This window comes from Pecten maximus, chromosome 12, assembly GCF_902652985.1.
Source record: "Pecten maximus chromosome 12, xPecMax1.1, whole genome shotgun sequence".
NCBI lineage: Eukaryota > Metazoa > Mollusca > Bivalvia > Pectinida > Pectinidae > Pecten > Pecten maximus.
This window is the reverse complement of record NC_047026.1, coordinates 13,070,790-13,097,709: the sequence shown is the minus strand read 5'-3', so window position 1 is coordinate 13,097,709 and position 26,920 is coordinate 13,070,790. Positions and strand designations below refer to the sequence as shown.

The 26,920-nt window shown below is 34.5% G+C and overlaps 2 protein-coding genes across 5 annotated transcripts; one reads left to right on the top strand and one right to left on the bottom strand.

Annotated features, from left to right (window-relative positions):
* Positions 1-5,143: 5,143 nt before the first annotated feature.
* On the bottom strand, positions 5,144-9,005 carry LOC117339487 (H/ACA ribonucleoprotein complex subunit 2-like protein). Its single transcript, XM_033901101.1, has 4 exons — positions 8,781-9,005; positions 7,928-7,997; positions 7,376-7,481; positions 5,144-5,278 (listed from the first exon to the last, which is right to left on the bottom strand). Exons 1-4 carry the CDS (start codon positions 8,935-8,937, stop codon positions 5,153-5,155), a joined length of 459 nt encoding a protein of 152 aa, XP_033756992.1. The 5' UTR covers positions 8,938-9,005; the 3' UTR covers positions 5,144-5,152.
* A 47-nt stretch (positions 9,006-9,052) lies between these two features.
* LOC117339485 (poly(U)-binding-splicing factor PUF60-like) lies at positions 9,053-26,818 on the top strand. Of its 4 annotated transcripts, XM_033901098.1 has the most exons (15): positions 9,060-9,140; positions 10,083-10,127; positions 10,347-10,392; positions 14,410-14,528; positions 15,444-15,646; positions 15,948-16,006; positions 16,563-16,779; positions 17,828-17,955; positions 18,357-18,428; positions 20,293-20,395; positions 20,616-20,750; positions 21,525-21,687; positions 21,996-22,222; positions 22,841-23,030; positions 23,504-26,818. In XM_033901098.1, exons 5-15 carry the CDS (start codon positions 15,590-15,592, stop codon positions 23,611-23,613), a joined length of 1,461 nt encoding a protein of 486 aa, XP_033756989.1. In that variant the 5' UTR covers positions 9,060-9,140; positions 10,083-10,127; positions 10,347-10,392; positions 14,410-14,528; positions 15,444-15,589; the 3' UTR covers positions 23,614-26,818. The 4 variants fall into 4 exon arrangements, with proteins under 4 accessions (XP_033756988.1, XP_033756987.1, XP_033756989.1 ...); XM_033901097.1 differs by lacking the exon at positions 14,410-14,528 and having other exon boundaries at positions 9,053-9,140; positions 16,563-16,776; XM_033901096.1 differs by lacking the exon at positions 14,410-14,528 and having other exon boundaries at positions 9,053-9,140.
* The last annotated feature ends 102 nt before the right edge of the window (positions 26,819-26,920 follow it).

Below are 26,920 nucleotides of genomic sequence, written 5' to 3'. Positions count from 1 at the left end.
TCTTTGCATTTTAAAACCATGATTGGAGTAATGCTTAGTTGCTGTCAAATTTGATATTAGAGCCAGAAGCTATTAACCATGAAAAAAGTTCTTTTAAAAAAGCAACATTATAAATTGGCCGTTATGTACTTCACAGTGGGTTTACTTGTCAACGCCATTTATGTTTATACATAACAAGCTAGATCAGTGATAAACATTCAGATTGTACACCTGGGCCGTTTTCGTTTTTGCTGTCCAAACGGTTGGACCAGTTAGATAGGTGTAGTTCGTTTATGAAATTAAGACGGACCTGGTGATTTTATATTGTTTTCACACGAGTCTTGACAAAGACTTGTCACTTCCAAGGTCTGTATTAACTTTTGCAGGTCTGTCAAGATATATGTTTGAAATATAACATTTAAAAACTGACAAACCTGTTTGTCTGCATAAACGAACAGGCCCCTGGATAAAAGTATGAAGATAAGGATGGGGAACTATTAAATATGGAACATGAATATAATTCATAGTATTAGGCTATTCATAGATCTGTACTTTCTAACAGAAAAAAATATTGCAATTGGTCATCTTGGAAACATTTTGGCGCCAGAGTCGAGTTGGACTGCACAAAATCAACCTAGATATAGATATGTTCTGGTACAATCTAATTAAAATCTAGATGGTCATTTTCACTACGTTCTATGAACCTCTAACAACATCCCATAAGTGGTCACGTCGGGGTGACCTTTTGGATTAGCCAATCAAATGACTACTTCCAGAATATTGGAAGTGAATTTTATGTGTCCGAATTAGCATGACTATAGTGCATAGCTTGCATAATCTGTCAATTTGTTTCAAGTCATTTCGTCACAGAAAGCATATAGCTACATGTATATACATGCTGTGCCGAAATGGTTTGCTTCAGATGCGTGTATTGCTTTGATGACATCGACAAATTGACAATTCGCCCAGAGAGTGAAATACACATATCTCAAAGGTCATCAGAACGTGACCCCTTATGCAATATTGTTTGATGTTCATGTAACATAGTGAGAATGACCATCTAGGTTTCAATTAGATTGGTGCTGGTATAAACTTCTACCTGTGTTTTTTCTGTATTATTATACCAGCACTTTGTAAAGATTGGTAAAAAGTAATCACTTTGTCTGTGCCTCTGTATGCGAGTGTGTTATAGTAGTGAGTTCTGTCCATTACCCAATCTTGTGTGTAAGTTTTCTCGTGAATCACTCTACAGATATAGTTCATATTCACACCATAACATACTATCATGTTCTACACATGGTTAGATTTTGATGGTTATCAGTCGAGATTAAAGGGTCAAAGGTCGCACTAAAACCACATAAGAAAAAATACTGCAGGTAATTATATTAATCTGATTAAAATCATATCTTGATTTGCATTCCCGTTCCATAAACCCGCCATATCGTTACTTGGCATAGCTGGGTGTAGTTTGAGGAATGGGGTTGCAGATCAAGATATGATTTTTATCAGATTGGTAATTGTATATTCCACATGTCAACAATGTAAACTTTAAACGATTGATAAAGGAAATACAATTATTTGACCCTCCGCTCACTTTGGTTTTGCTGGATCAGATAGAGTTTATGTGAGAATTAAATACGGTTTGGTCAGTATGTACACATAAATCATGGTTCAGTTGGTGGCACAATTTATGATCATGGCAGAAATTAACATTTGATAACCGACAGTAAAATCAGGATGCAATGAGTATTTTCCCTGGTACATTTGCACTACATTATTTGTAAAAATGATACAGCAACACTTGGCAAATACTGTAACATTCATCAAACCATAAACACCATGCGATGTCATTGGTGTACTACCTAAAAATTATTTGTTTGTGTTCATAGACAGAAAAAATTACGATATCAAAATACAAATTTATTGCTATTCTGCCAGTCGAAATAAGGTCTTTTGAATTAACAATCTCATCAAATTTAAATTACATGTTATTGAAAGACTTCTTAATTTCATTTAATTCATGGAGTTTACATACGGTACATAAATTCATAGTTTCTTTTCAAGCCCATCACTGATTTCGTAATACATTTGTGCCGTGAATGAGAGAATTATTTGTACACGAGTTGGAAAGGATGATGTATGGTATGTTTAGTATGCATGTATTCTTAATGCATTTGACGTAATAATTTATTGATGCAAAATTAAACTTATTAAAAGATTGTGTATTATAATGAATTATTATTTGTTACAAGGTGAATGAAATGAATAAAATGATCATCCATCAATCTGGAATTCATGAATTGTTTACTATTAAACATAAAGCATTCCAATTCCATGTCCAAAAAGGAATGTTTTAGCTCACTCGTCCTTCAGAACTTATCCAACTGTCTGGCAACGTTTTCCTTTAAAGAAAGAGCTTCATATCTTTTCAAAAAGGTCTAGAATCATGATATTTGGCTAGTAGGTTTCTGGGATGGAGCACAACAAAGTTTGCAAAAAGAAACGACCTTGACTTTATACAAGGTATTGGGTCAAATTTGTTAAAACCAAAAAGCCTAGAATCATATTTGGCTAGTAGGTTCCCAAGATTACACCCTACAAAGTTAGTGAAGAGATAAACTTGACCCATATTCAAGGTTTATGGGTTACAGTTAAAACACTCAAATGACTTCTTATTAGCGAAAAGACCCATTCTATTGCTGGCAAGGGGAAGTAACTCTGATAGATCAGTATGCAAAAGATATTGAATGATGACATTTTGTTGGTATGTTCCCAGGATTACACCCTAAAAAAATTGTGACAAGGTAAAACTCTACCCATATTCAAAGTATCAGGAAGTGAAAATGTTTGCAGATCTTCGAATTAACCAAAGGAATTGAATCACAATATTTGGCATGTGGTATACTTGGACAACACCCTACAAATTATAACCACTTTCTCAGTTAAGGATCTAATTTGTACAATTTTGAATCCCAACCCATAGTGATATTACCAGGCAAATATGAGTGACATCCATTGCTCGGTTTCAGAGAAGAAGTCGTTTGCATCAATATAGCTAAATAAACCCATTTTGGTCCCTCCCCCTAGGTCCCTGGAGGGTCAGCCCCACCATTTGTACAATTTTGAATCCCCACCCAATAGTGATGCTATCAGGCAAGTATGAGCGTTATACATTGCTTGGTTTCAGGGAAGTTGTTTATGTAGCCAAACAAACCCATTTTGGCCCTACCCCCCAGGTCTGGTCAGGCCTCCACCATTTGTACAGTTTTGAATCCCTACCCAATAGTGATGCTACCAGGCAAGTAAAATATATGAGCAATATCCATTGCTTTGTTTTAGAGAAGTCATTGATATCAATATAGCCAAATAAACCCATTTTGGCCCGGCCCCACCATTTGTTCAATTTTGAATCCCCACCCCATAGTTATGTTAACAGGTAAATTTGAGCAATATCCATTGCTCAGTTTCAAAGAAGAATCAATACAGCAAAATTGACACCTTTTGGCCCCATCCTTCAGGCCAATAGGGGTCAGTCCCATCATTTGTACAATTTTGAGTCCACAGCCCGTAAGAAAACTTTTGACCAAATTTGGTCAAGTTCTGATTAGCGGTTATGAAGAAGTAAATTGTTGACGGACAGACAACGGATGCTATGATATGGCATAAGCTCACTCGACTTGGTCCTTCGAACCAGGTGAGCTAACTCAACGTCTTTAAATGTACCAATATGTAGGGAGTAAGTAATGAATGTCAAGTGAGAGATGCAGGTCCACTGGACCTCTTGTTTCGAGATGCTATTTTAATGAATGTTGTAGCAAATAGTGTACATATCATACACATTGCTAAGCTTACATTCTAATACAGCCTGGCCAGGTTTATGATAAGTTTGTCAGCAGTTAGCTAAACCATTCATTGTCTTAATATTAACATTTTAGTAGAGTATACAGTAGCATAGTTCCAAGGGCCCTGTGCTGGTGCCTTATAGAAATCACTGTCCACAAATGTTGTTCCTAGATGATAACTTTAGTATTTCTTGAATGATTTGCATGAAATTTGGTCTAAATGTTCAGTTCAGAAGAATACAAACTGAGGTAAAAAATCAGTCAAATGTCATATTCATTAGGCCTCAAAGTCGAGGTCAAATTTGTGTGTGTTAACTTGTGATCATTGCTGTGATTTTATGAAGCAAAGTTGTTCAGAATTATACATGGAGTCAACTAAGAGGTCATGGTCACTGGGTCAAATATCAAGGTCAAATTTTCCAAGTGTCCAAAGGTCATAGTTATGGTCAAAAGACCAGGGCATTTGGGTCCAAAGGTCAAGGTCAAAGTGGATCTCCCGACTATGAACCTGGCTGTTAGTGGGGAAGGTATTTAAGGTTTAAATGAAACAAATAGTATAATGCTGGCATTTGTACAGATGTCAATATACCTGGGTACTTCCCACATATGAAATAAAAAACTCAAAACATTTTTTTTACATGACAACTTTTTATCTAAAATATGGTATTAAATTCATATTAACATTTTTCTTCATGAAATTAAGTTTTCTCTCCATCATTTCTGTTATCTTTCATACTCACATTCACTCTTTCCTCTCCCATACGTACGGCACTGTACTTTCTCTGGTTAACACTACACTTTCATCCTATGTTGGGTTTAAATTTTGCACAACACCATAACTTTCAGGTCAAGAAGTTTTGTAAAATCTTGTTTTCCACAAAGATGAAAGCTGCATTGTATACATCAAACAATTAAAAGTTCACTGTCTGAACACATATTGGTCTTTCCAATAAAATACACAATAAATGCCAGTTAAACAAAACAAAACATATCAGAAAATTATTGACTTACTGACAGTTAACAGCATAATATATGACAACATATTTTGGACCTGGTTGTTCAAAGCCCTGAAAGCTAAATAGAACATGAAACAAAATTTTCTACGTATTTTCTAAGCTACATATTTAATTTAATATTGAAAACCCTAAGTGTCAGGAATTTTAATGAATAATTTTAGTTGGCAATATAAACACTTGTTAACTTTTAGATGGTAACAGTGGATAGAAGATCTAGGTCTTTATTTTACATTATCTAAATGTCAATGGAAGGTCTTTAAGTACAATAACAAAGACCTTATTCAAACAATTCTGTATCGCGAGATTCCAGTCAGATTAGATGGGAAGAGGAAGATCCTTGACTTCACCGAAACATTCATCATAGAGTTCCCGATAGTCATCGTGTGGCTTGATCATTACCATACACGTTGGCCTTTTGGAGCCACATGCAGAGCCCAAGTCCTGTGAAGAAAATCAAGAAAGTTAACATTACGAACTGTATACATCTCAGGCCTTTAAAAGATTCTTAGATTAATATAAAACAAGCGATACTGGGTACTGCTACAGCAAAACAAATCCCCTACCAGCCCCCGCTAAAAATCGTAAGTGACCTGAAACTTTTAACTGTTGGGAGATATTATGGTTCTTTATTATTGTGTGACGTTGCATCAAAATCTGTCAAGGAACGGAGCTGCTACAGTGCTAACAATCTTCGGTGTTACATATGCATGTATAAGATCAACAAGAATGAAACCTTTAGTCCCCCAGTTCCATCTGTCCGAGGTTAATGATATCTTTAATACATTACCTGTATCTCATACAATTATAAAGAAATGGAGAGCATAGATTAATCATCTTTTATATACATTATTTAATTACATGAACCATACATTTTACATCAATACAATGACCAATTCAGTTTACTATCATTCACTTAAGCAAACACTTCCAAAACACTGTACATACTAGTTAATGTACAATACTCAACTGATGACTCCAATGGGTACTTCATAAACAACTGAATGGGAGCTAAATTTGAACCCAAATACAATGACAGAAAAACCACTGGAGTCAAACCTTTTGGATTGACAGACAGACAGAAGGTACATGTAATGGGGAGGTCCCTACTCTGAGGGTGTGTCAATATGTCAGAAGGTATGTGTAATGGGGAGGTCTCGACTCTGAGGGTGTGTCAATCTGTCAGAAGGTACATGTAATGGGGAGGTCCCGACTGAGGGTGTGTCAATCTGTCAGAAGGTACATGTAATGGGGAGGTCTCGACTATGAGGGTGTGTCAATCTGTCAGAAGATATGTGTAATGGGGAGGTCCCGACTCTGAGGGTGTGTCAATCTGTCAGAAGATATGTGTAATGGGGAGGTCTCAACTCTGAGGGTGTGTCAATCTGTCAGAAGATATGTGTAATGGGGTCTCGACTATGAGGGTATGTCAATCTGTCAGAAGATATGTGTAATGGGGAGGTCCAGACTCTGAGGGTGTGTCAATCTGTCAGAAGATATGTGTAATGGGGTCTCGACTATGAGGGTGTGTCAATCTGTCAGAAGGTATGTGTAATGGGGAGGTCCAGACTCTGAGGGTGTGTCAATCTGTCAGAAGATATGTGTAATGGGGTCTCGACTATGAGGGTGTGTCAATCTGTCAGAAGGTATGTGTAATGGGGAGGTCTCCACTCTGAGGGTGTGTCAATCTGTCAGAAGATATGTGTAATGGGGAGGTCCCAACTCTGAGGGTGTGTCAATCTGTCAGAAGATATGTGTAATGGGGAGGTCCCGACTCTGAGGGTGTGTCAATCTGTCAGGAGATAAGTGTAATTGGGAGGTCTCAACTCTGAGGGTGTGTCAATCTGTCAGAAGATATGTGTAATGGGGTCCCGACTCTGAGGGTGTGTCAATCTGTCAGGAGATAAGTGTAATAGTGTCTCGACTCTGAGGGTGTGTCAATCTGTCAGAAGATATATGTAATGGGGTCTCGACTCTGAGGGTGTGTCAATCTGTCAGGAGATAAGTGTAATAGGGTCTCGACTTTGAGGGTGTGTCAATCTGTCGGGAGATAAGTGTAATGGGGAGGTCTCGACTCTGAGGGTGTGTCAATCTGTCGGGAGATAAGTGTAATGGGGAGGTCTCGACTCTGAGGGTGTGTCAATCTGTCAGAAGTTATGTGTGATGGGGAGGTCTCGACTCTGAGGGTGTGTCAATCTGTCAGAAGATATGTGTAATGGGGAGGTCTCGACTTTGAGGGTGTGTCAATCTGTCAGGAAGATATGTGTAATGGGGAGGTCTCGACTCTGAGGGTGTGTCAATCTGTCAGAAGATATGTGTAATGGGGAGGTCTCAACTCTGAGGTTTGTCAACCTGTCAGAAGGTATGTGTAATGGGGAGGTCTCGACTCTGAGGTTTGTCAATCTGTCAGAAGGTATGTGTCATGGGGTCTCGACTCTGAGGGTGTCAATCTATCAGAAGTTATGTGTGATGGGGAGCTCTCGACACTGAGTGTGTGTCAATCTGTCAGAAGAGATGGAGAGGACAAGGTATCACACTTACATCTTTGGAAGGTGTGTAGCAGTATGGTATTCCACCTTCCTCGCATAGCAATGGCATATGACAGATGACATCAACAGGACTTACATCCCCAGCCAAAACAATCACACTATTAACACAAGAAAATAATATATATATGTAATATTAATCACTTGTAATCTCTAATATTATTCATCAATAAGATACTGACTATATAGTCTATTGCTATTGAAGACATTTGTGATACTTCATACATTTGCCAACATAAACTTTGAACAGACTGTAGCAGATTTCTGAAATATAGATGAAGCTACATCGTGAGATGCCCATGATTGATTGCACTACGCTATGTTACATTTGATAAGCATGGAGTATAGCGTAGTGCAATATGGGTATCTGACGACGATGTAGCAGAATATAGTCCCAAGCTTAATAAATGATATTTTCCTCAAGTATTCATGAATAGAGGTGATATAATCAAAACACTTTTTACCATTCAGATGTTAAATAATGATACAGAATCCCAATTGAGTGTGGAAAATTGACAGATCAATGTTCAGAGGAATGAAAACCTACCCTTTTTCTCCTTTTCTCACAAACTTCTGTACTTCTCTTACCCCCTTTCTCAGCTGTTTTTGCTTTGCAGCTGAAAGATAAATGTCAATATTAAGAAACTTCAAAAGTGCTATTAATTTTTCAATTTTATGTAGAGCAGGAAATCAGCATCTGGTAAAAAGTTAAAAACATGAATTAAAATCCAAAATCTGTGAAAAAAAGTATCTTGTCCAGTGCCCTTGACCCACAGAGGCATTTCTAGTCTTATATATTTAATAATATTGCCATACATAGAGGTATTTCTGGCCACTTTGTTTAGTACTTCAGCTAGCTTAAGGTCTCTTTAACTAGCTAAAGGTCTCTGGCTAGTTTTTGGTTCAGACACCACAAAAGTTACATGGCGCCTGTCATAAGTTTCTTGCTATGTTATCCTCTAACATTGTTGGAGTAAAGACTGGACATGCCCCTGTGCATCTATCCAGGGCACTAACAACTGAGCCGAAGAAACAGACCCGACCTGTTATAACGTATTGATACATAGATGAATGTATACATTGTACTTTATATATAGTATAATATGTCAATACGGGTTATATAATTATTAGGTTATATAATATTTACAAATTACAATATTGTGATTGAGTAAAACATTTGATTTATGTTTATCTCCAGATCCAAGATTCAGCTTTGATATCACTTAAAATACCTTTCTTATACGCATTTGCATGTCGCATAAAGCTTTTAACATCAAATATCCGTCTAAATACAGACGTTAACATTTGATATAAAGTTATAGATTTGCATACACTTTCTGTAAGTTTCCATAAAATAACAACGTGGTACAATATATCACATGGGCAGTCCCCGTGTATACCTTTCTTAATTGCTTTATATAGTCGTTTGCTTAATTTGCGTGGAGCCAGCGGTTTTGAAATAGCATTTAAATGTTCAATTTTAGAATTCCATGATTCTTTGCTATCGCCACCCTCTTCATCTCCTCCTTCAGACTTCCTCTTCTTGTCTTTTCCCATTATTATTCTCAAACATGTGCTTTTGGGCCAGATCAACGTTTAACTGCAATTAAATTCGCGCACTTGGAATAGCTTAACACTAGTCTCTACTAATGATTGCAACTGTATACTTCAGGGACATTATTTGTGAGCACGTGACACGAAGGAAAATGGCGTCGATGGACGTGGGCGCCATGGCAAATCAGAACTCAAATTATTCATCGGTAAGCAATATAGATTTCGCATTCACTGCAATGCATGGCGTTTTTTCATAAGCTGAACATTTGAAAAAGATACTGAAAACATTTATGTGTATATGGACCACTTTGAAATACAGGATTTCATTGTGTAGGCCTAACGTACGACCGGCGTGGTCGGTGCAAACGATCGATTTTGATTCCTATCTGTACTGTAGCATAATACCTTACCAATATTAACGCTACATAACAGTGTTATCTCGCTAGATTTTCAATATCACATTTATTCCCCGTGTTGCTTAGTCCGATAAACAGGGAACCATAGTTACATTCATCCAATTAATGAGTTTTGATGTGTATCTTTTTGGGTCGACTCGTTCGAATTCGCGTAAAGAAACGTTGCAAGGACGTTGATGCCTTATTATGATTCGATACATAAATTGGCCACAACATGGACTACGTTTTAGAATATATATTAAACAAATTCCGTCTGTCGTGAAAGCAATGATGAAGTGTCACTGTGAAAGAATGGTCAATGAAGAATGTGAATAAAAAAGAGCGGATGTCTTAGCAAGACATTTCGCCCCAATTATTTTTGAGTTTCCAGTAGGCAGTACACTTTAAAGTTAGTGAGAATCATAGATGTCTCATTATAAGGTCCATGTTTGCACCCTATATGACACCACCAAAATATTTCAATCTTTTGAAGTGAAATGCTATTTCCTCTCATGACTAGATCATTAAGGATTTTGTTTGGCAAAATAGAAAATTGTAATGTGAAAATACAGATTAATTATTCTATTCATTTAATTATCATATACAGTTCATCAACGTTTGAGCATTTTTTCGATACCACATCCTCCCATTACCTCTCGTAAAAGATTTCGTCCGGCATAATTGAAAATCATAATGAAAATGATACAACAGTTAAGATTGTCTTTCTGCATTTAATTATTATATATTTTTTAGCCCGATGCACCTGCGTGGCCAACAGAAAATGGGCTGAAGCAAGAGGTAAATATCAAATGCTGTCATCCTGAAAATTGAAATATCTTTTATAAACAGTACTAAGTTTTGAACGTAAAAACATTTTTGATAAAATCTAGCTTGCTTTTTGACAGTTGTAAAACAAGATGGGAGACATGGCTGTTTATTTTATCAATAGAAAGGCTATTTTATTTGTAAAACCTGGTCTTTTGTAAGCAGTATTTAATTTTCTTTTTCTTTTTCTAGTCAGATCATTTTGCAATAAAGAAGATGAAGATGGATGATGGTTCAGGTAGGTTACACTATTTGACTCTTCCCTGCTACATAAAAAAGAAAATTAGTTCTTAGGACAATTTTCTAGTTTATGTTGATGCAGGATTTGCATGTTCAGCAATGGTGGTCAGAACCATGGTATTGTTTTGATATTATTTTGTAAATAACATTTCAATAGATCTTGCTCCTGCATATCAAATTGAAAGGACAAGCTACCATTGGTAGTATGACGTCATTGAATGATCTAGTAGCCTTGACGACGTCATGCAGTTTTATATACCTTTCATACTTGATCTTATATGCTAATCTGTTCAACTTTTTTAGACATATTAAAAAATATCTTGAATTGAAGAAGTATTTTTAAAGGCAAAATTGTTAATATCTAAGGTATGATGTATCTAAATTTGTCACTCTTGCAATGTTCAATTTTTTATTTTTTTATTTATTTTTTTAATTTTTTTTTCAAATTCAAATCAGGAATTTTCTGGCTTTTGTACAAAGTTCTTGTACACCAGACTACTGTATGCTGTGTAAACTAATCGTAAATGTATGTTTTTACATTGCTTGGTAATCATCAGATGCTGATTGTTTCTGGATGGTGATTGGAAGATTGAACATTATGGTGGGTCCATCATTTCTGAAAAATTTGTTAAGGTAGTGATTTGTTTGAAGATGGAACTTCTGATGGTTTCCCAGATTTAAAAAAAAAAAAACCCAGAAAATTGCAGAAGTTCAAGACCTGGGTTAAAGATATCAGTAGTAGAATAAAAAAAATGTAAATAAAAGATATGGCATGTTTTGCTATCTAATTAAATTTTGATATATTTTTTTTTGAAAACTATGTTTATCATAATTTGGTATTGATTTCCTGTCATTCATTGAATGGGATTTAATTTCTAAAGTTTACAACTGTTATTTTTGTTTATCATTTGACACATCATGACATTCAAGAAAGTGAGGTATGTAGTGTTTAAAACACAAGCCAGTTATTAAATTAAATTATTGATTTTAAATGTATATATATAACGGTATGTCAGATTTTATTTTTGGTGATATATCCTTTACATTTTTGTTAAGGTTTGCTCTCTTTTTTTGTGATATTTGGTATGGTTATGGACCTACGGCATTGGCACTAACACTAGAATTGGAATGAATGGATTTGTTATAATTACAGAGTGAAATCAGGATTATGGAATAGTTTTTGTTTAAATGGTACATCCGACAAATATTGATAAAATAGTGGGAAAGACATGAATTGTTTGATGGTGAATATCAAATTAGTAGTCTGTAGATTTATATTTAGAATAATTGTATAAACACTGTAACAAAGTTTAAAAAATTGTTATTTTTTTGACAAGAACTGTACCTTTATCCTTGCGAATGAAAGTTGTATGTGAGTTGTCCTGGACCAGAATTGCATTATTATTGTCATTTCCTGGTAATTTTTCTGAAGGCATGTCAGATTATTGTTCTTTACACTTGAGGAGAATATGTGATAATCTTGTGTTATGTTCAATTTTGTACATTTTATAAATATTGGAAAGCTATGAAAATAAAATATGATGCAGCACATACTTATTATTTTCTCTGCCTCTTTTGTATCTTTTCAGCAGTGTTGGAAATAAATCATTAGTTTATCAGTACTCAAGACCACACCTCATTGACAGGGTTTTCAACCCAGCAGCTCCTGTTGATGTTGCATGGAAGTTTACCAGAAAAAATCTCATTATTGGGATTTTAAAATTAGATCATGATATATTCACATGCATCGTATATCAGAATCGCGTTTGATATAATGTCATAGATATTGGATGATAAGGCATAATTAGTTTTCCCTGTTCACTTTCAGTGTTTAGATTTAAAAAAAAAACATTATCAAGGTTATTTGTAATCAATCAGAAAATTGTGTAGAGTGTAATTGAGTTCTTTTCTGTTACGGTCAATGAAAGGAATTGAAAATACATTTGTCCACCATGTAGGATCTCTCTGTGTATTTGATATAAATTTATAAATGAAAAGTTTTAAACCCCGATTGTAAATTTTGCCTTCATATTAGAGCATACGGTTCAGAAGTGTACTATCGTAAGATTTTTGTGGTGTTGTTTATGTACAAACTACAAAACCCGAGAATGACAGAAGGTGTTTTTCCTCTCTATGTATTTTCAGTCATCAACAAACCACAAAGCAAGCGACTGTCTACTAAAGGCCCATAATACAGAGCTGGTGCAGAGTCATCCTCCACACTTTTCATGCTCCGAGATCGAAATCTTCCAAATCAAATTCATCTTCATATCATTTGCATTTTTTTTCTTTTAAATAAGTTATTTGGACATTCAAACATTCAAAAACTGAAAATTTAAGTTTTCCTACAAATTTCAAAATGAAAGTTTGCTTGAAAAGAAAGTTTTGATAAACAACATATGCATTACTTGTTACTTTCTGTGCATGCCTTTTTTTTTTTTACCAAATCCTGTCTATCATTGTGATTTTTTTTAAAACCTTTTCAAAATCTAGTCAACAGAACTGAATTGTGAAGAATATTCTTCATTGTGAAAACGAAACATTCATTCTCTAAATATTTTGTTTACAATCTTTACCAATAACCAATAGTGATTATTAAACCCTATCTTGCCACTTTTTCCTGTCCTCCTTCATACTGCTACGGTATATTGGTATTACAAAAAATGGTCTGATTTCCATTCCAGGAAGACTGGCAGACAGAAGTTCGGAAGACACTTATGATTGGTTGATCAAATCCCATGTGACTGATCAAATGACTAAATCAGCATAAATTTTTAAACTAAGATGCATGCTAATTTTTGTGAACATGGTTAGAAATTTTATCGAATGTGATTTCTGAAACATGGTGGCACAAGATACATTATTAAATTGGACAAGTCATATAACCATCAGAAACGAAACTTAAGCCACTTCCTAATAATATTGGAACTATACTTTAATGCATAAATTTTGCAACCATTGTTTTAGAAATCACACTTATGGATAGGATCGTAATATGTTAGAGGAAGTATTAATGATGATGGATTTATTGTCAACTTATTTCTTTCCTCCTCCTGAAAGTCATTTGTTTGAACCTAGAGTTTTTAGAGACAAGTTTGTGCTTTGCTTGGTTACATTTATCATAGAGCTGACAGGAGAGCTACCAGAAGGCATATTAGTGATAAATGTCTGGGGATTTTTTTTCCGAAAAATAGGTCACCTTTGATATTCCATGAAATCTGAGTTTGTGTGTAAAACCATTGTTTGACCTCGGTGTGTTTGGCATTGGTATGCTGTATTGTAGCCTGAATTCTTTGAAATCATCATCTTTAGATTTATGATAAAAAAATGTTTATGAATCAGTGAAAGAAGAAAAGCAAACACATTCCTTATAAAGCTATTGATACGTATTGAAAAGGTCTTCCTGAAATACAATCTTTAAAAATCAAAACATCTCAAATAGTCAGAAACAAACCAAAATTTGTGTAAATTTTCTTCATTGATTGATTTGAATTTTGAAAAATCTGTTAGTTGGTCTTGGATATAAACTTGAAGCACCATGTAGAAGAGATGGTTGGAGGAATAGGATGTGGTGTGAGAGATGATGTTAAATTAAACATTTACTTTCCAGGTTATTTTCCTAGTAAACTTACTAATGCTGATTGTCTTGTTTTCTCAAGGTACATCATGGGTGGAACATTTTTAGTTTTAATACTGAATTTACTATTTTGGAAAATATTTTCCTCCTCTTATGTAAGTTAATTATTGATAAAGCCAGCTGTCAAGTATTTCAAGAATCAGACACTTAGCCCGTGCATTATGATCTAAATGATTAAATGCTATAGTATTTTGAGTAAATTTGTACTGTGAGAAAATAAGTATCCTTGCTTTGGTAAGTTTACAATCATTTGCTGAGAAGAAACCCGATCCAGTCGTCAAAAATAACAAATTAATTACAACTGTTTCATGATGTTACAGTCTTGTCACTCATCCATGGTTTTCTTTCTGTTTCTTTCTGTGTTTTTCATGTAAAAAGTATGAAGCCAAAAATTGTGGTACCCTAGCTTATGTACATGCGCCGACCGAATGTCTGATATAAGTCGAGGGCTTGTGGCCATGAGCTCCTGCTCTCAGTCAAACATGGGGATGCTAGCGGTAAACATCGTTACAAAACTGTTTATCATAGATGACATCTGTGTTGATATGCCTCTTGTGTCGCCATAAACTGGATACTGGTTTTATTACTGATATTTCATTATTTGGTAGTAGGACATGTTGATCTTGAAAGGGATTTTAAGACAAAGTGTATGAAATATATCCAATATGCAATTGAAATTTCTTCATATTTTCTCTCATTTCAAGGATGTAAAGGTAGTTTTGGTGGATACTGTGGTGCACAATAAACTTTATAACTTTATTCAGGTAGCCGATAGTTTGAGTGCATCCTCAAAAAATTTTGATCAGTAATTGCTTGCGGATCAGAAATGGTAAATCACTACAGTAAACTGGCTGAAAACAGTAGAGTTTTAAAATCATGTTAGGACAAATGTTTCTTAAAGAAAATATTTCCCATGCTTTTTGAAGAAACAAAATGTTTACAGCAGAAAGAGTATGTGTGTTAAAGTCCCTTTAATCTCCTGGTGTTGTTGGAATAGTAAATGCTATGTTTTATGTAATTGTTTTTCAAAAATTCACAAAGCTTTGTACTGGTTATTGTTCTTGTTAGAAAATTGAGTTTTGGTATGTTGAAAATATCACAACATGGACTATTTTTCTTCTTTTTTTTTTTATATAACACACTACCCAAAATGTAATAATGAAATAAATTTGGTTGATTTTAATGCGTACAGCAAGGGTTGTTCATAGAAAACTACTTCAAAGCATTTTATTTTGATACCAAAAAGATAAAAATGAAATAGATGTATGTAGTGTTACTCTAAATATGCAACATGTACAAGTCCTCATATTTTCGGAAGTTTTAGTAAAATACTTTCCTGGTCGCTTATTCAAGGCTTTCCTATGACACCATTTTAATACACAGGTGCTTACTTACTATATTGACAATTTCAGAATCTTATGGGGATGTGCTGCCCCAGGCAGACCAGATCGGACCCATCGTGGAGGGGCCGGGTGCAAAGAGGGACCAGAAACCATTCACATTACCCAAGCTATCATCCTCCCAGAATGAACTGATACAACGAGCAAAGAAGTATGCGATGGAACAGAGTATAAAAAGCGTCCTGGTGAAGCAGACAATAGCCCATCAGCAGCAGGTAAACTATATTAACTGAAATATTGTTTTAATAACATAATAACTCTGACAGAAATTCTGGTTATCTTAAGTCCTACTAAGTGTTAACCACTGTTGAAATTGCTGTATCCTTGTAGCAACAACCCTATTTATCCTTTCAACAGATACCTTTAATTCAATTCGAATGAATTCAAAATGTCAGAAAATTAGTCTCTTAAAAGTACTGTATACAATCATAAAAGATAGCATTTCCACAATGAATCCATAAGATTACTATTATAAGAATAGTTTTGATAACATTATTTTCATTGATCATTTTAAAGCAAATGCAGAATTTCCAGAACACGGTCCAGCGGCAGCAGGCCTTGGCGTTGATGTGCAGGTAAGAAACCAACAACGAGATGACTTATTTTTTCATGATCTTTTCAGAAATTATATTCGAAAAAATTTAGAAAAATATTTCAATTCTTTTATTGATGAAAATATTGTAAAGAATAATCTGAATAGAGAATGTTAAATTTGGTTCTGTTTCATTTTAAAGAAAATTTATCTAACTTTCATTTTAACTATATTATCTTGAGCTGAAAACCACTATCGGACAAGATAAAACAAATTGTATGTAAATGTAATAAATTTAAGCCATATTATATGTGTATTGTTTGATCAGCAATAATTTCTGTAAAAAATGCCTTCAAGTATATGACAGAGATTTTTGTTTAGATACCGGATCTGCTGTTGAAAACAATTTCCATCGTAATATGGAATACCATCTGGAACAGGACCAGGCCCAGAATATCTACTTTCAGAAATCTCTGGTTCAGACTTGTTCATTCCTTTTCAGATTTACCTGTATGAAACGTTTGATACTAATATCACCTTAGTTATTTGTATTTATACCTTTTATTAAACCCACTTTCTAATTCTTCCATTTTTGATAGAATCTATGTTGGCAGTATTAACTTTGAGATCAAAGAGGACACCATAAAGCAGGCATTCCTCCCATTTGGCCCCATCAAGAGCGTCAACCTCTCCTGGGATCCGGTCACCAACAAACACAAGGGCTTTGCCTTCATTGAGTATGAGATTCCAGAGGCAGCGCAGCTGGCACTGGAACAGATGAATGGGGTCATGATAGGAGGGAGGAATATCAAGGTAGTAAGTTCAGCTTATTTCTATTCTTATTACAGTAAGAATTATTTTATCATTTCCCCCTACTTTAATACACACATGTATTAATACGTGCACAAATAAACCTGTTTTATTTGTACAAGTCCAAACCGGGAGTGAAAGAGGTAAGTCTGTAGTCCCAACAGCCCCTGCTCAATAATGATGGACATTTTTTTTCCAATTGTATTGAGAAGAATATGATTGTAGGGTTGTGTTAACATTCAATTCTACAGTTCTCCTCCCTGCTGTTTGGAAATGTGTGGCCATCACCCTCTAGGATAGTGATGGCATTCAATTTCTCTTTTATACTATAATTAGCAGGTGCAGCGATATAGGCTTGTGCTGGATACTACAGGTATCGCTTGCTGTGGAAATGGACTATTATGGAAAGTTGCCACAGAAGAAATGGATGTTGTGTTTTAAAAACCAGGTTGAAGAAGACAAGTTGGTTATGATGACAATATATGTTGATACTTGTGTTTATGTAAAGAAGAAACAGGTCAATGGGATTCTTTGATATTTTAATATGATAAACTTATTCAGCTGTTATTATAATAAAAGCAATAAATTGATTATTATCGACTTTAAAGAATCATAAGATGGATTGTACAGCAAGTGGGCTGAAGAATTTCAGTGCCCTGTTTAATTTAGATGTTACTCAAGTTGACTTTGTCTAAAGAGGTTAAATACTACTGAACATTACCTTAAATGTCCAACTGTAGGCTTGATTTCAGTTTTAAATAATAGATTGAACGTAAATGGATAATTTAATATGGAACGTGGACTTAATTTCTGTTTGACTTTAAAAGAATTTCCATATTACAGGAATTCAACTGGTTTCCTTTCACATGATTTTTTTTTGTTTTTTTTTTTTTGAAAATTTAACATAAGTAATGATAGCAATGGTTTGTTATTGTCCTGGAATATTAACATGTAAATGTAGCACTAAGTGAAGTCAATATAAAAGTTCCTTTGACCTGTTTCTTCAGTGGGTGATCTCGCAAACAAAAGGTCCTGACATGAAATCTCTTTTCAGGTTGGACGTCCCAGTAATATGCCACAAGCTCAACCTATTATTGAGCAGCTGGCCGAGGAGGCGAAAAATTATAACCGTATTTACATAGCATCCATCCATACCGACCTCACAGAGACTGATATCAAAAGGTGGGTATTATTCCAGAAACTGCAGGACAGGATATTAAATCAAATTCTGAAAATAATTGTGTGCATTACTTCCTTGTTTCCTGGGTTTTTTTTTCTTCAGATAACAGATTTTGTTTTGGCTGGCTGACTCGGGTCTGCATTCATGCTTTTATACATCATTCAAAAAGTCTTGCCTACCAGTCATTTTTTTGACAAGAAACAAAATGTATTTATTAGCCTTAAATAAATATCTGCCAAGTTATTTATGTTTACTAAATAGGTAGGTTATGATCTTATTTATTCCATATTACCATCAATTTATGCAATATCTGACTATTTGTTCCACATTAAAACGTTACCAAGAAAAGATTGTACATTTTTACCTGCCATTAATAAAACAAATTTGTTTGGTTTGATTTCAGTGTGTTTGAAGCGTTTGGCAAAATTGTGACGTGTAAAATCATCTCAGACAATCCTAAAGGAGGAAAACACAAGTAAGTTTGGTTTGATAAAGGACTTTGTTGTTGTTGTATTATGATAGATTTATTGTAGTGTTTGATTGTCGAGGGAAACTGACCAAACTGTTATGTTACCATTTATGACATTCTTGGTGAGATAGGAAAATGATTGTACATATGTTTACGATTAATGTATTTCCCACATGTACATTATTATGGAGAATTTTATACATACATGTTGCTTAATGCTTTTCTTTTTTCTTTGTAGGTTTGTAGGAAATACTTATGCTTTTGATTTAGGACATTCTTTGGGAATGCTTGTTGTCAACTTTATGGCAATAGGGCTTTCCGAGAAATTGAAGTCTCCAACTTTTCATTGCAAATAACACTGTAAATTACATACATATGTATTGATTATAATGACCGTCCAGTTAATAAAAAAAGGCAAATTTAACCAGAACAGGGGCTTTTCATATTGGTGGGAGGGATTTGTTGAAAGAGAAATCCCTGAAAGAATTGACACATATAAATAAATATTACGTATATTAACAGCCACATTTCAATATGATAAAGTATTTATGCTAGGATCCATGGCTAAACACACGTCTAACGTTTTCCAATGACTATAGATTAGTGTGTATAGAAAGAGTAGGGTGGGCTTCCAAAATTAAAAAAAATATGGTTGTACATTCAAACATTATGTTTGTGAATGTTTTGTGTCTTTATTGCAATTCAGATAGTAAATGGAATCAATATAAACATGATTTTAAAGCAAATATATTTAAAATAGTCACCAGTTTTCATGGTAGCTTCTTATTGTTTGAATGAATGTCTCTCGAAGGGAACAAATTCTTATTTTTAAACATTAAACACATCATTGTCTTAAATGCTATGGATCTTGTTGAACATATTAGATATTTCCAAGGAAATACTTTCAGATTGCTGTTTCACTGACCAATTATTAACTTGCTACGGTTCAACCTAGTATGGAGCCTGGACTTGTGAGGGTATTTGTAATAAAAATACTGGATCAGTCAGTGTGACCATAGTCTCATTGATGCTGTCAGCCTGTTTATTCATTAAAACCTTAACATATGTTGTGTTTCGTCTAGCATGTGCTACATAGGAACCTACAGATACAGTCTGTTGTGTTTTCGCAAGGTCATTTGACCAATATATTACAAAATCAACTACAAGTTCTTCTAAAAAAGGCTAGAAATACAGAACTTTTTATGTAAATTGTCAGACTTCCCTGGTACTCACCATATTTCTAGTGTTATGTGAGGTTTCTGAGTCCCGTAGTGTCATGTATTTCTGTTTTCCTGCAGTGGGCGTTTCACTTTATGAATTCAAGTACACAAACATAGGTCTAGCAAATAACTGTTTTAAAAACTTGTCCTTTGGAGTGCCAACCAAAATTTGAGAAGCGTTTAACCCTGCTATACATGTACTATATAATTTTTTTCCTTTCTGCCTTTTTATGGCATATCTCATTTCAGTCCATCCATCCGTGTGTTGGTTCTTCACTTACATGATTCCTGAGAGATAAAACTAAGAACAGAACTTCTATGAAAGCTGTTGGGAAGCAAAATTCATATTAAGACTTTCAAAACTATACAGTTGACATTTTGACATTGAAATCATAGACCACAATTTTTTTTTTCAATTTGTATTGCTTTCAAGGCATTTGTAGGAAGGTTATTTTAAATTGAGAACCACTAAAATGGGTAAAGAGTTATGACATACATGAAATGAACTTGCAAAGCTAAAACTAAGTAAATTTCAAATATGTGTATAGATTGGACCTTTGACTGACTTGAGTGTTATTATAGAGATTTGTATATTAACAATTCATTTTCTGTACATTTGTATTAAACATCTGAATATGTGACTGTTTCAGGGGCTATGGATTTATAGAATATGAAACATCTCAGGCAGCCTTGGATGGAGTCACCTCTATGAACTTGTTTGACCTTGGAGGTCAATATCTCCGTGTAGGGAAGGTGAGATTTCAAGACATCACTGCTTTTAAAGCCAATTTCAATTAATTTGTTGTAAAGCTGGAATATTTTCTTTTTAGAAATCAAGTTCATTGAATATTTCTAACAATTTCCCCCCTTGAATGGATGACAGCTATCAAAACATTGACCAAAAACTCCTGTTTAAGATTTGGCACCTGGTATTGTTACAAGAATTGAGTTTAAGCTTTGGTTTTATTTGTAGGCTATCACCCCTCCGGACGCCCTTCAGCCGGCCTCAGGACCAGGCAGTCTTCCTACAGCCGCTGCTGTGGCTGCTGCTGCTGTGACAGCCAAAATTACAGCTATGGATGCTCAACAACAAATTAGCCAAGTTCTTGTAAGTATAGCCTTGCTTCTTTGATTCAGATGTTAGATAGCATTTACAAAAGTCATCAGGAGATATTGTGATACCAAAGAGATATAACATTGAATGAATGATGCAAAGTCTTTGCTTTGTAAGTCTGTTAACAGTGTAAGGGGCTGCGATAGCTCAGTTGGTTTGAGTGCCAGCCATGTAATCCTAAGTGAAGATACGAGGTGCGTGGTGCAATGCTCGCAATCCATGTCGGTTTGTGTTTCTCAGGAAGCTGAAAAACAGGCTGATCTGTGTTGTCGTGGTTGTGTCCTTAGGCAAGACACTTTACCCTAACTGCTATAGATGGCATGTGATGGGCCTCTCTGTTTTTCAGTGAGGTAGTCATCAACTACTACAAGGAGACCACACCTCAAAATGACCCTTAATTGGGCGATAAACTCGACAAAACACAATCTGTTCTATGCCAAAACCATATAACATAACTTGCCTGTTCTACTTTGTAGTACAGCTATGTATTAGATATTGAAACACACCTGTAAAATAACTCTGCATAATTGATGACACAATTAAAATATGATGTCGCACAATGTCTGTGCAGAAAATGCATCAAAATTTGCCTGTCCTTTATAGAAATTAATACGAGTTGCAGTGATATTCTATGAATTTGAGATAAGTGATAAACAGAATCTTAAACTCTTGATTACATCATATTGAATTTATTGAACTCCATGCGACAAAGATATTCATGCAAGATCCTCTATACAACTGTTAATTTAACTTTGAAACCATTAACAGGCACCTCCTGGAGTGGCAACACCAACTGGCCTTGGTACAAAGACACCAGAGAGGGTAGTGCCAGAACCTGGTGTTGTTGACCCAAGCAGTCTCGGGTCTGGACTGCCAATGGGAGTAGCTCCTCCTGCAATTCCACCTCCTGGCATCGTCAATCCAGTACCTGGTATGTCTCTGAACGGTCTAGTCATAACATTAATAAGTCAATCAACTCTTCATCTCAATACATGTAAAATAACAATGTCTTATGACCTTTTTCTGTAGTCATTTTTAAAAAAAATCCATATGCATTACCAAGTTGTTATTTGCAATAATTTATCCGGTATACGTGATAAATTTTGAATTTCTGCATTAAAATAATGATTTATTATTCATTTGAATTTTCTGGACAAAAAAATTTAGTTTTTGTCTCTATGTTAACACATCAAGCAACTTATTACATATGTAATGGAAATGAGACCATTGATTTTTCAGGAGGTGGTAATATCCAAATACCACAGATGTCTGGCCCACCATTACAGATCCCACTGCCTCCTGGAGCTCTCAGTCAGTTCCCTGCCCAGGCAGCCAAGGAGGAGGAGAAAAAGAAAAAGCCATCAGAGGAAGATGTGGCTCAGACTCTCGACCAACAGGAAAACATGAAGATCAGTGGCAGCAATGCCAGACATATGGTCATGCAGAAACTGATGCGGAAATCAGATGTGAGTAAGGCCACAACAAGCAATAGCGTGTTAGAAAGGCCAAAATAAGCATGTGTGTGTGTGTGTGTGTGTGTGTGTGTGTGTGTGTGTGAACAAGGCCAACAATAATGTGTTAGTAAGACCAAGACAAGCAATAAAATGTGCTAGTAAGGCCAAAATAAGCACTAATATGTGTGTGAACAAGCCGAAATAAACGATAAAATGTTTTCGTAAGGTCAAAATAAGCAATAATGTGTTTGTAAGGCAAAAATAAGCAATAGTGTGTGTAAGGCCAAAATAAGCAATAACGTGTTAGTAAGGCCAAAGTAAGCAAAGTGTGTTAAGTAAGATCAAAATAAGCAATAGCGTGTGTAAGTTATGCCAAAATAAGCAGTAGTGTGTTTGTAATTAAGACCAAAATAAGCAATAATGTTTGTAAGTAAGGCCAAAATAAGCAATAGCGTGTGTGAACAAGGCCAAATTAAATAATAAAAAACGTGTGTATGTAAAGCCAGAACAAACATGGATAACTCTCAATTGCCCCCATTTACTTATAAGGCAGAGTGTGTCAGTGTTTTTGTGATATCGTACGTTTCATTTTTAGTCCTACCTATAAACAAGTTTGAATTTCTTTTACAGTATCGAGTTATGGCTTTGCGCAACATGGTTGGACCAGAAGATTTGGATGACGAACTGGAAAATGAAGTTACGGACGAGTGTGGGAAATATGGTGTTGTGAATCGTGTCATTATTTATCAAGAAAAACAGAGTGAAGCAGAGGATGCTGAAATAATTGTTAAGATATTTGTGGAATTTTCAAATCAAAGTGGTGAGTATCATAAAGATATTTTGCAGTTGCAGTAATTTCGAACTATGCAAGAAATAACAATAACAGTATTTTGACTTAAGTTTAAAGTTTTCATATTGTTTATACCCAGAATGTGAGCTTCTGCCTTTACAAAATTCTCTTACACTCAGCTTTCAGTTCAATGATCTTTTTGGTTCATTAGGATAACACATTACAGGTAGCGTTGAATAACGGCATTCATCATAGACATAATTGCCATAATTTTCAGTAAAATGTTGGTACATGTGGTAATTGACGGGAAATCCAAATAAAAATATCTGTTGCGATTTGTGATGGATATTATATAGATTCAACTATTACAGTTAGTAAGGGATTACCCTATTTCTTATAGACATCTCAAAATAGATCTAATGCGTTGTGATTACAAAATATTATGTCTTAGTTTATATCTGTAATTTTACTTATAGTAAGAATTTACTGTTTCTGTATTTCAGAAGTGGAAAAGGCGTGTCAAGCATTAAATGGACGATTTTTTGGTGGAAGAATAGTAATAGCAGAGAAATACGATCCAGACATGTTTAATGCAAATGATCTCTCGGGATGAGCGCATAATATTGTTTTTATAAGAAACTCTTTTTATAAGAATCAAGTAAAAGCCAGTCTGCCATGATTTGTGAAAATCTGTGACAGCGAGACGGAAAAGGTTTACAAGTCCAAAGGATGAGAAGTGAGAACTTGTGTGAAGCTGTGTACCTCCAATATGTATACAGCCCTATCTCACACAGGTCCACAGATTCCAGGTGTGGTGATGCTGCCAAGTTGTACAAGCAAACATGTCGGTGTCATCTGTAAACAACATGGATTCCTGACCGTTACATTGCAGAAGTACAAATAAAACCGACATACAAGCATGTTACCTGTAGACTTGTCTTCTACACATGTCGACTCCATCCAGTCGGTTTAACATCACCTTCAGGGTAGCAGGTAGATTTGATGTGTGAGAATTTGCCTTACTTAACATGGCACTTAGTGGTAGTGACAGGCTGTGTTTAGGGTGAATCAAGGAAGATGGTTCTAGATTGTGATAAGCAACTCGAACTGCTTCAAGTGCTTGGAGGGACAATGATGTGTGTCTCTACCGAAGTCATTCAGATAACCACAGTGGCTATTGTAATGACTGGTGGAACTCCGGTGTGTTGATGTGATTTCTAAATGGACTTAAATGAAATACATCTACTGTACATCATTTAGATTTCCGAAGATAAATCTTTGTGTATGAATTATTAAAAATCAGTCGTGAATTGAAATACAGTACAAGGATGTAATTAGTTTTCCATAAAAGCTTAAAAGTTGCCTTTTTATTAAGAACTTTGACTTATTTATAGAGTAACACTTGTCAACAGACTGCTTTTGTGGTAATCAATTGCAACCACCGCATGAAAACATTTTATAAAGTTACACATTTTCACAAATTCACATTTTAAGAGCTTTGTAATAAGGGGGTTTGAAAAGTGATATGAAAATTAAGTGATTCACATAATATTAAAAAAATGTTTGTTTCATTGAATTTGATGAATCATTCATTTATATATTTGTTTCATATACTTGAATTCACGTTTGATTCTTAAAATGAATATATACAGTACACATTTGATTCATCACTAGAAATATAATTTAATTTACAGTATTTGTAAGTATACGTGATCTAGGTTGAAATCTAGAAGTGAGAATAGTGTGATGTGTGTCGTTTGTTCAAGAAAGAGAGTGTGCATGATGAAGCAAGAAGGGAGACAACTTTTCTCTAACAAATCATTTTATGTCTTGCTGGAATAAAATCTTTTTTATCTGAATGCTGTAGACCTACAAATTGCTACAATCAAACACCAAAATGAATCTCAGAAATTGAGTCTTGAGGGAGTTTTTCTCAATGTTTAAAGACTGATGCTTCTTTTCTTATTAGATTAATTACCCCATGATAGGGCTTTTTAAAAATCAAACTGGTATATTATATATACATGTATTTTAAATAATTTTTTAGATGATGATTCCTAAGACTTCATCATTTCTGGCATAGGATTTTGAAATCTGAGTCCAACTGCCTTATTATCATTTTAATACCAGTAAATAACAATAAAATATGCTTATTAAAGAACAATGCAGTTGGTAGATTAATTTCATAGGTATTTTTATCCACAAAAACAAAAACAAAAAACAAACAAATAAGTTGGTCTGAAAAGGTACTTTTCAAAGAAGATAATTACTTCCCAAGATAATCACTTTACTCATTTCACGTATCATGATCATGTGTGTGTGGATGAGGCATAAATGTGTATAGATGTTATGGTGCAAGACAATTCTTGGACCAGTACAAATGGCCACTAAGCCATATTTCATTGAGACATTTCTTAATATTTTGTATAACACAATCAGTGACATTGATCTGAAGTCTAGTATTTTCCTCTTGTATAACTTCAGACTTGATACGTAAAATAGTACCTAAATTGTATTTAGGTCATACTGTTGGTCAACGTTTGGCCCCGGTACAAGTTTATGTTTATACATTTTACACATCGTAAGATAATTCCAGTCCAATGTACATGCTCTTTTACAAATACAAAATAATTCAAATCCATTCAAATTGAGTTACCAGTAATGGCGATCACTTTGGTCATTGTGTATTAATTAAAGTATTTAGGATGTCTTGCATTGTTATGTAGACATCCATTACCAGCAAGATATAAGTCTCTTAAATATACTCTTTTTTTTTAATATTTCAAACTACATTGCATTTGTGAAGTATATGATTGAAATTTTTTAAAAGAATGAAGAGTTACATGCACGATAGATTTGGGTTAGTTTGAATCTGTAAGTGTTTAAAAAATGAAAACAATTTAATTTAACAAAACCTAAAAGTTTCTAGCTGGTGATACTTCAGACTTCTTTAAATTTATCTGATATTTGATTCCGTATATGACTTTTCAAGGCATACCAATGATGACAGCTAAGTCCATTTGTTTTCTGTGTCTGTCTTTTAAGTCATCGTGAAAAGTGTTGTATAGATATGTTTGCATCATATTGTGCTTGTGCCAATTTCGAATTGGGAATTACACAGTGCTTCAAATGATAGCTGCATGGCAACAATTCTTTTTAGTTTCAAATCTTTCCTATTGATAATTACATGTGTTCTCACATTGATCGGGTTAAAAATATAGCTGTATCATAGCTGTACTAATATGAGTATTTCAAAAACTAAAAACTAACGTTATTTTTTTGAAGTCACAATATATCTATAAAAAGGAATAAAGTGCCATTTGTTTGTGGCTCACAACTGGTAGATAAAAAATATCAGCTGGAACACACACAAAAAACGAGATAATTCACCTTTTTGAACCAGTTCTTTACAGCAAGTCGTTCATCATTGCAACAGATCCATTATCATAATCCTGTTATTTAAATGTTTCAAATTCTGTTAGAAAATGATGTTTTAGAAAAACTTGTACATCATCTTTTCTTTTCTTTTTTTTTAGTTTACCCAAGTATTGACTTCCTCAGTTACTAAATATCAGACAGTTGTAGAAAAACTTGTACATCATCTTTTCTTTTCTTTTTTTTTAGTTTACCCAAGTATTGACTTCCTCAGTTACTAAATATCAGACAGTTGAAACTAAGGCAAATTTATTTGATACCAGCAAATTTCTTATATAATGTCTTTGTCATTAAAACTGATATTGTCTGTTATATATATATATGCATTTTTCTGCAAGGATAAATGTAAGAAATTGTTACTTAATAAAAAAGATAAGATTGTTTTTCTGTGGTTTGTTGTTGAAGAAATACAAGTCTGACAAATGACTACTGGTGTGTGTTCTCTCTGACTGTCCGAACTTTGGAATTAGAGAAATTAATACAAA

What these genes read in the sequence shown, in the direction of transcription:
- LOC117339487 (XM_033901101.1), bottom strand. Translation starts at nt 8,937, where the DNA reads ATGGGAAAAGACAAGAAGAGGAAGTCTGAAGGAGGAGATGAAGAGGGT. An exon ending in GTGAGAAAAGGAGAAAAAGG is followed by an intron (nt 7,482 to 7,927) that starts GTAGGTTTTCAT and finishes TTGTGTTAATAG; the next exon opens with TGTGATTGTTTTGGCTGGGG. An exon ending in GCTACACACCTTCCAAAGAT is followed by an intron (nt 5,279 to 7,375) that starts GTAAGTGTGATA and finishes TTTTCTTCACAG; the next exon opens with GACTTGGGCTCTGCATGTGG.
- LOC117339485 (XM_033901096.1), top strand. Translation starts at nt 9,087, where the DNA reads ATGGCGTCGATGGACGTGGGCGCCATGGCAAATCAGAACTCAAATTAT. An exon ending in GCCTTGGCGTTGATGTGCAG is followed by an intron (nt 16,007 to 16,562) that starts GTAAGAAACCAA and finishes CATTTTTGATAG; the next exon opens with AATCTATGTTGGCAGTATTA. An exon ending in AACAAATTAGCCAAGTTCTT is followed by an intron (nt 20,751 to 21,524) that starts GTAAGTATAGCC and finishes AACCATTAACAG; the next exon opens with GCACCTCCTGGAGTGGCAAC.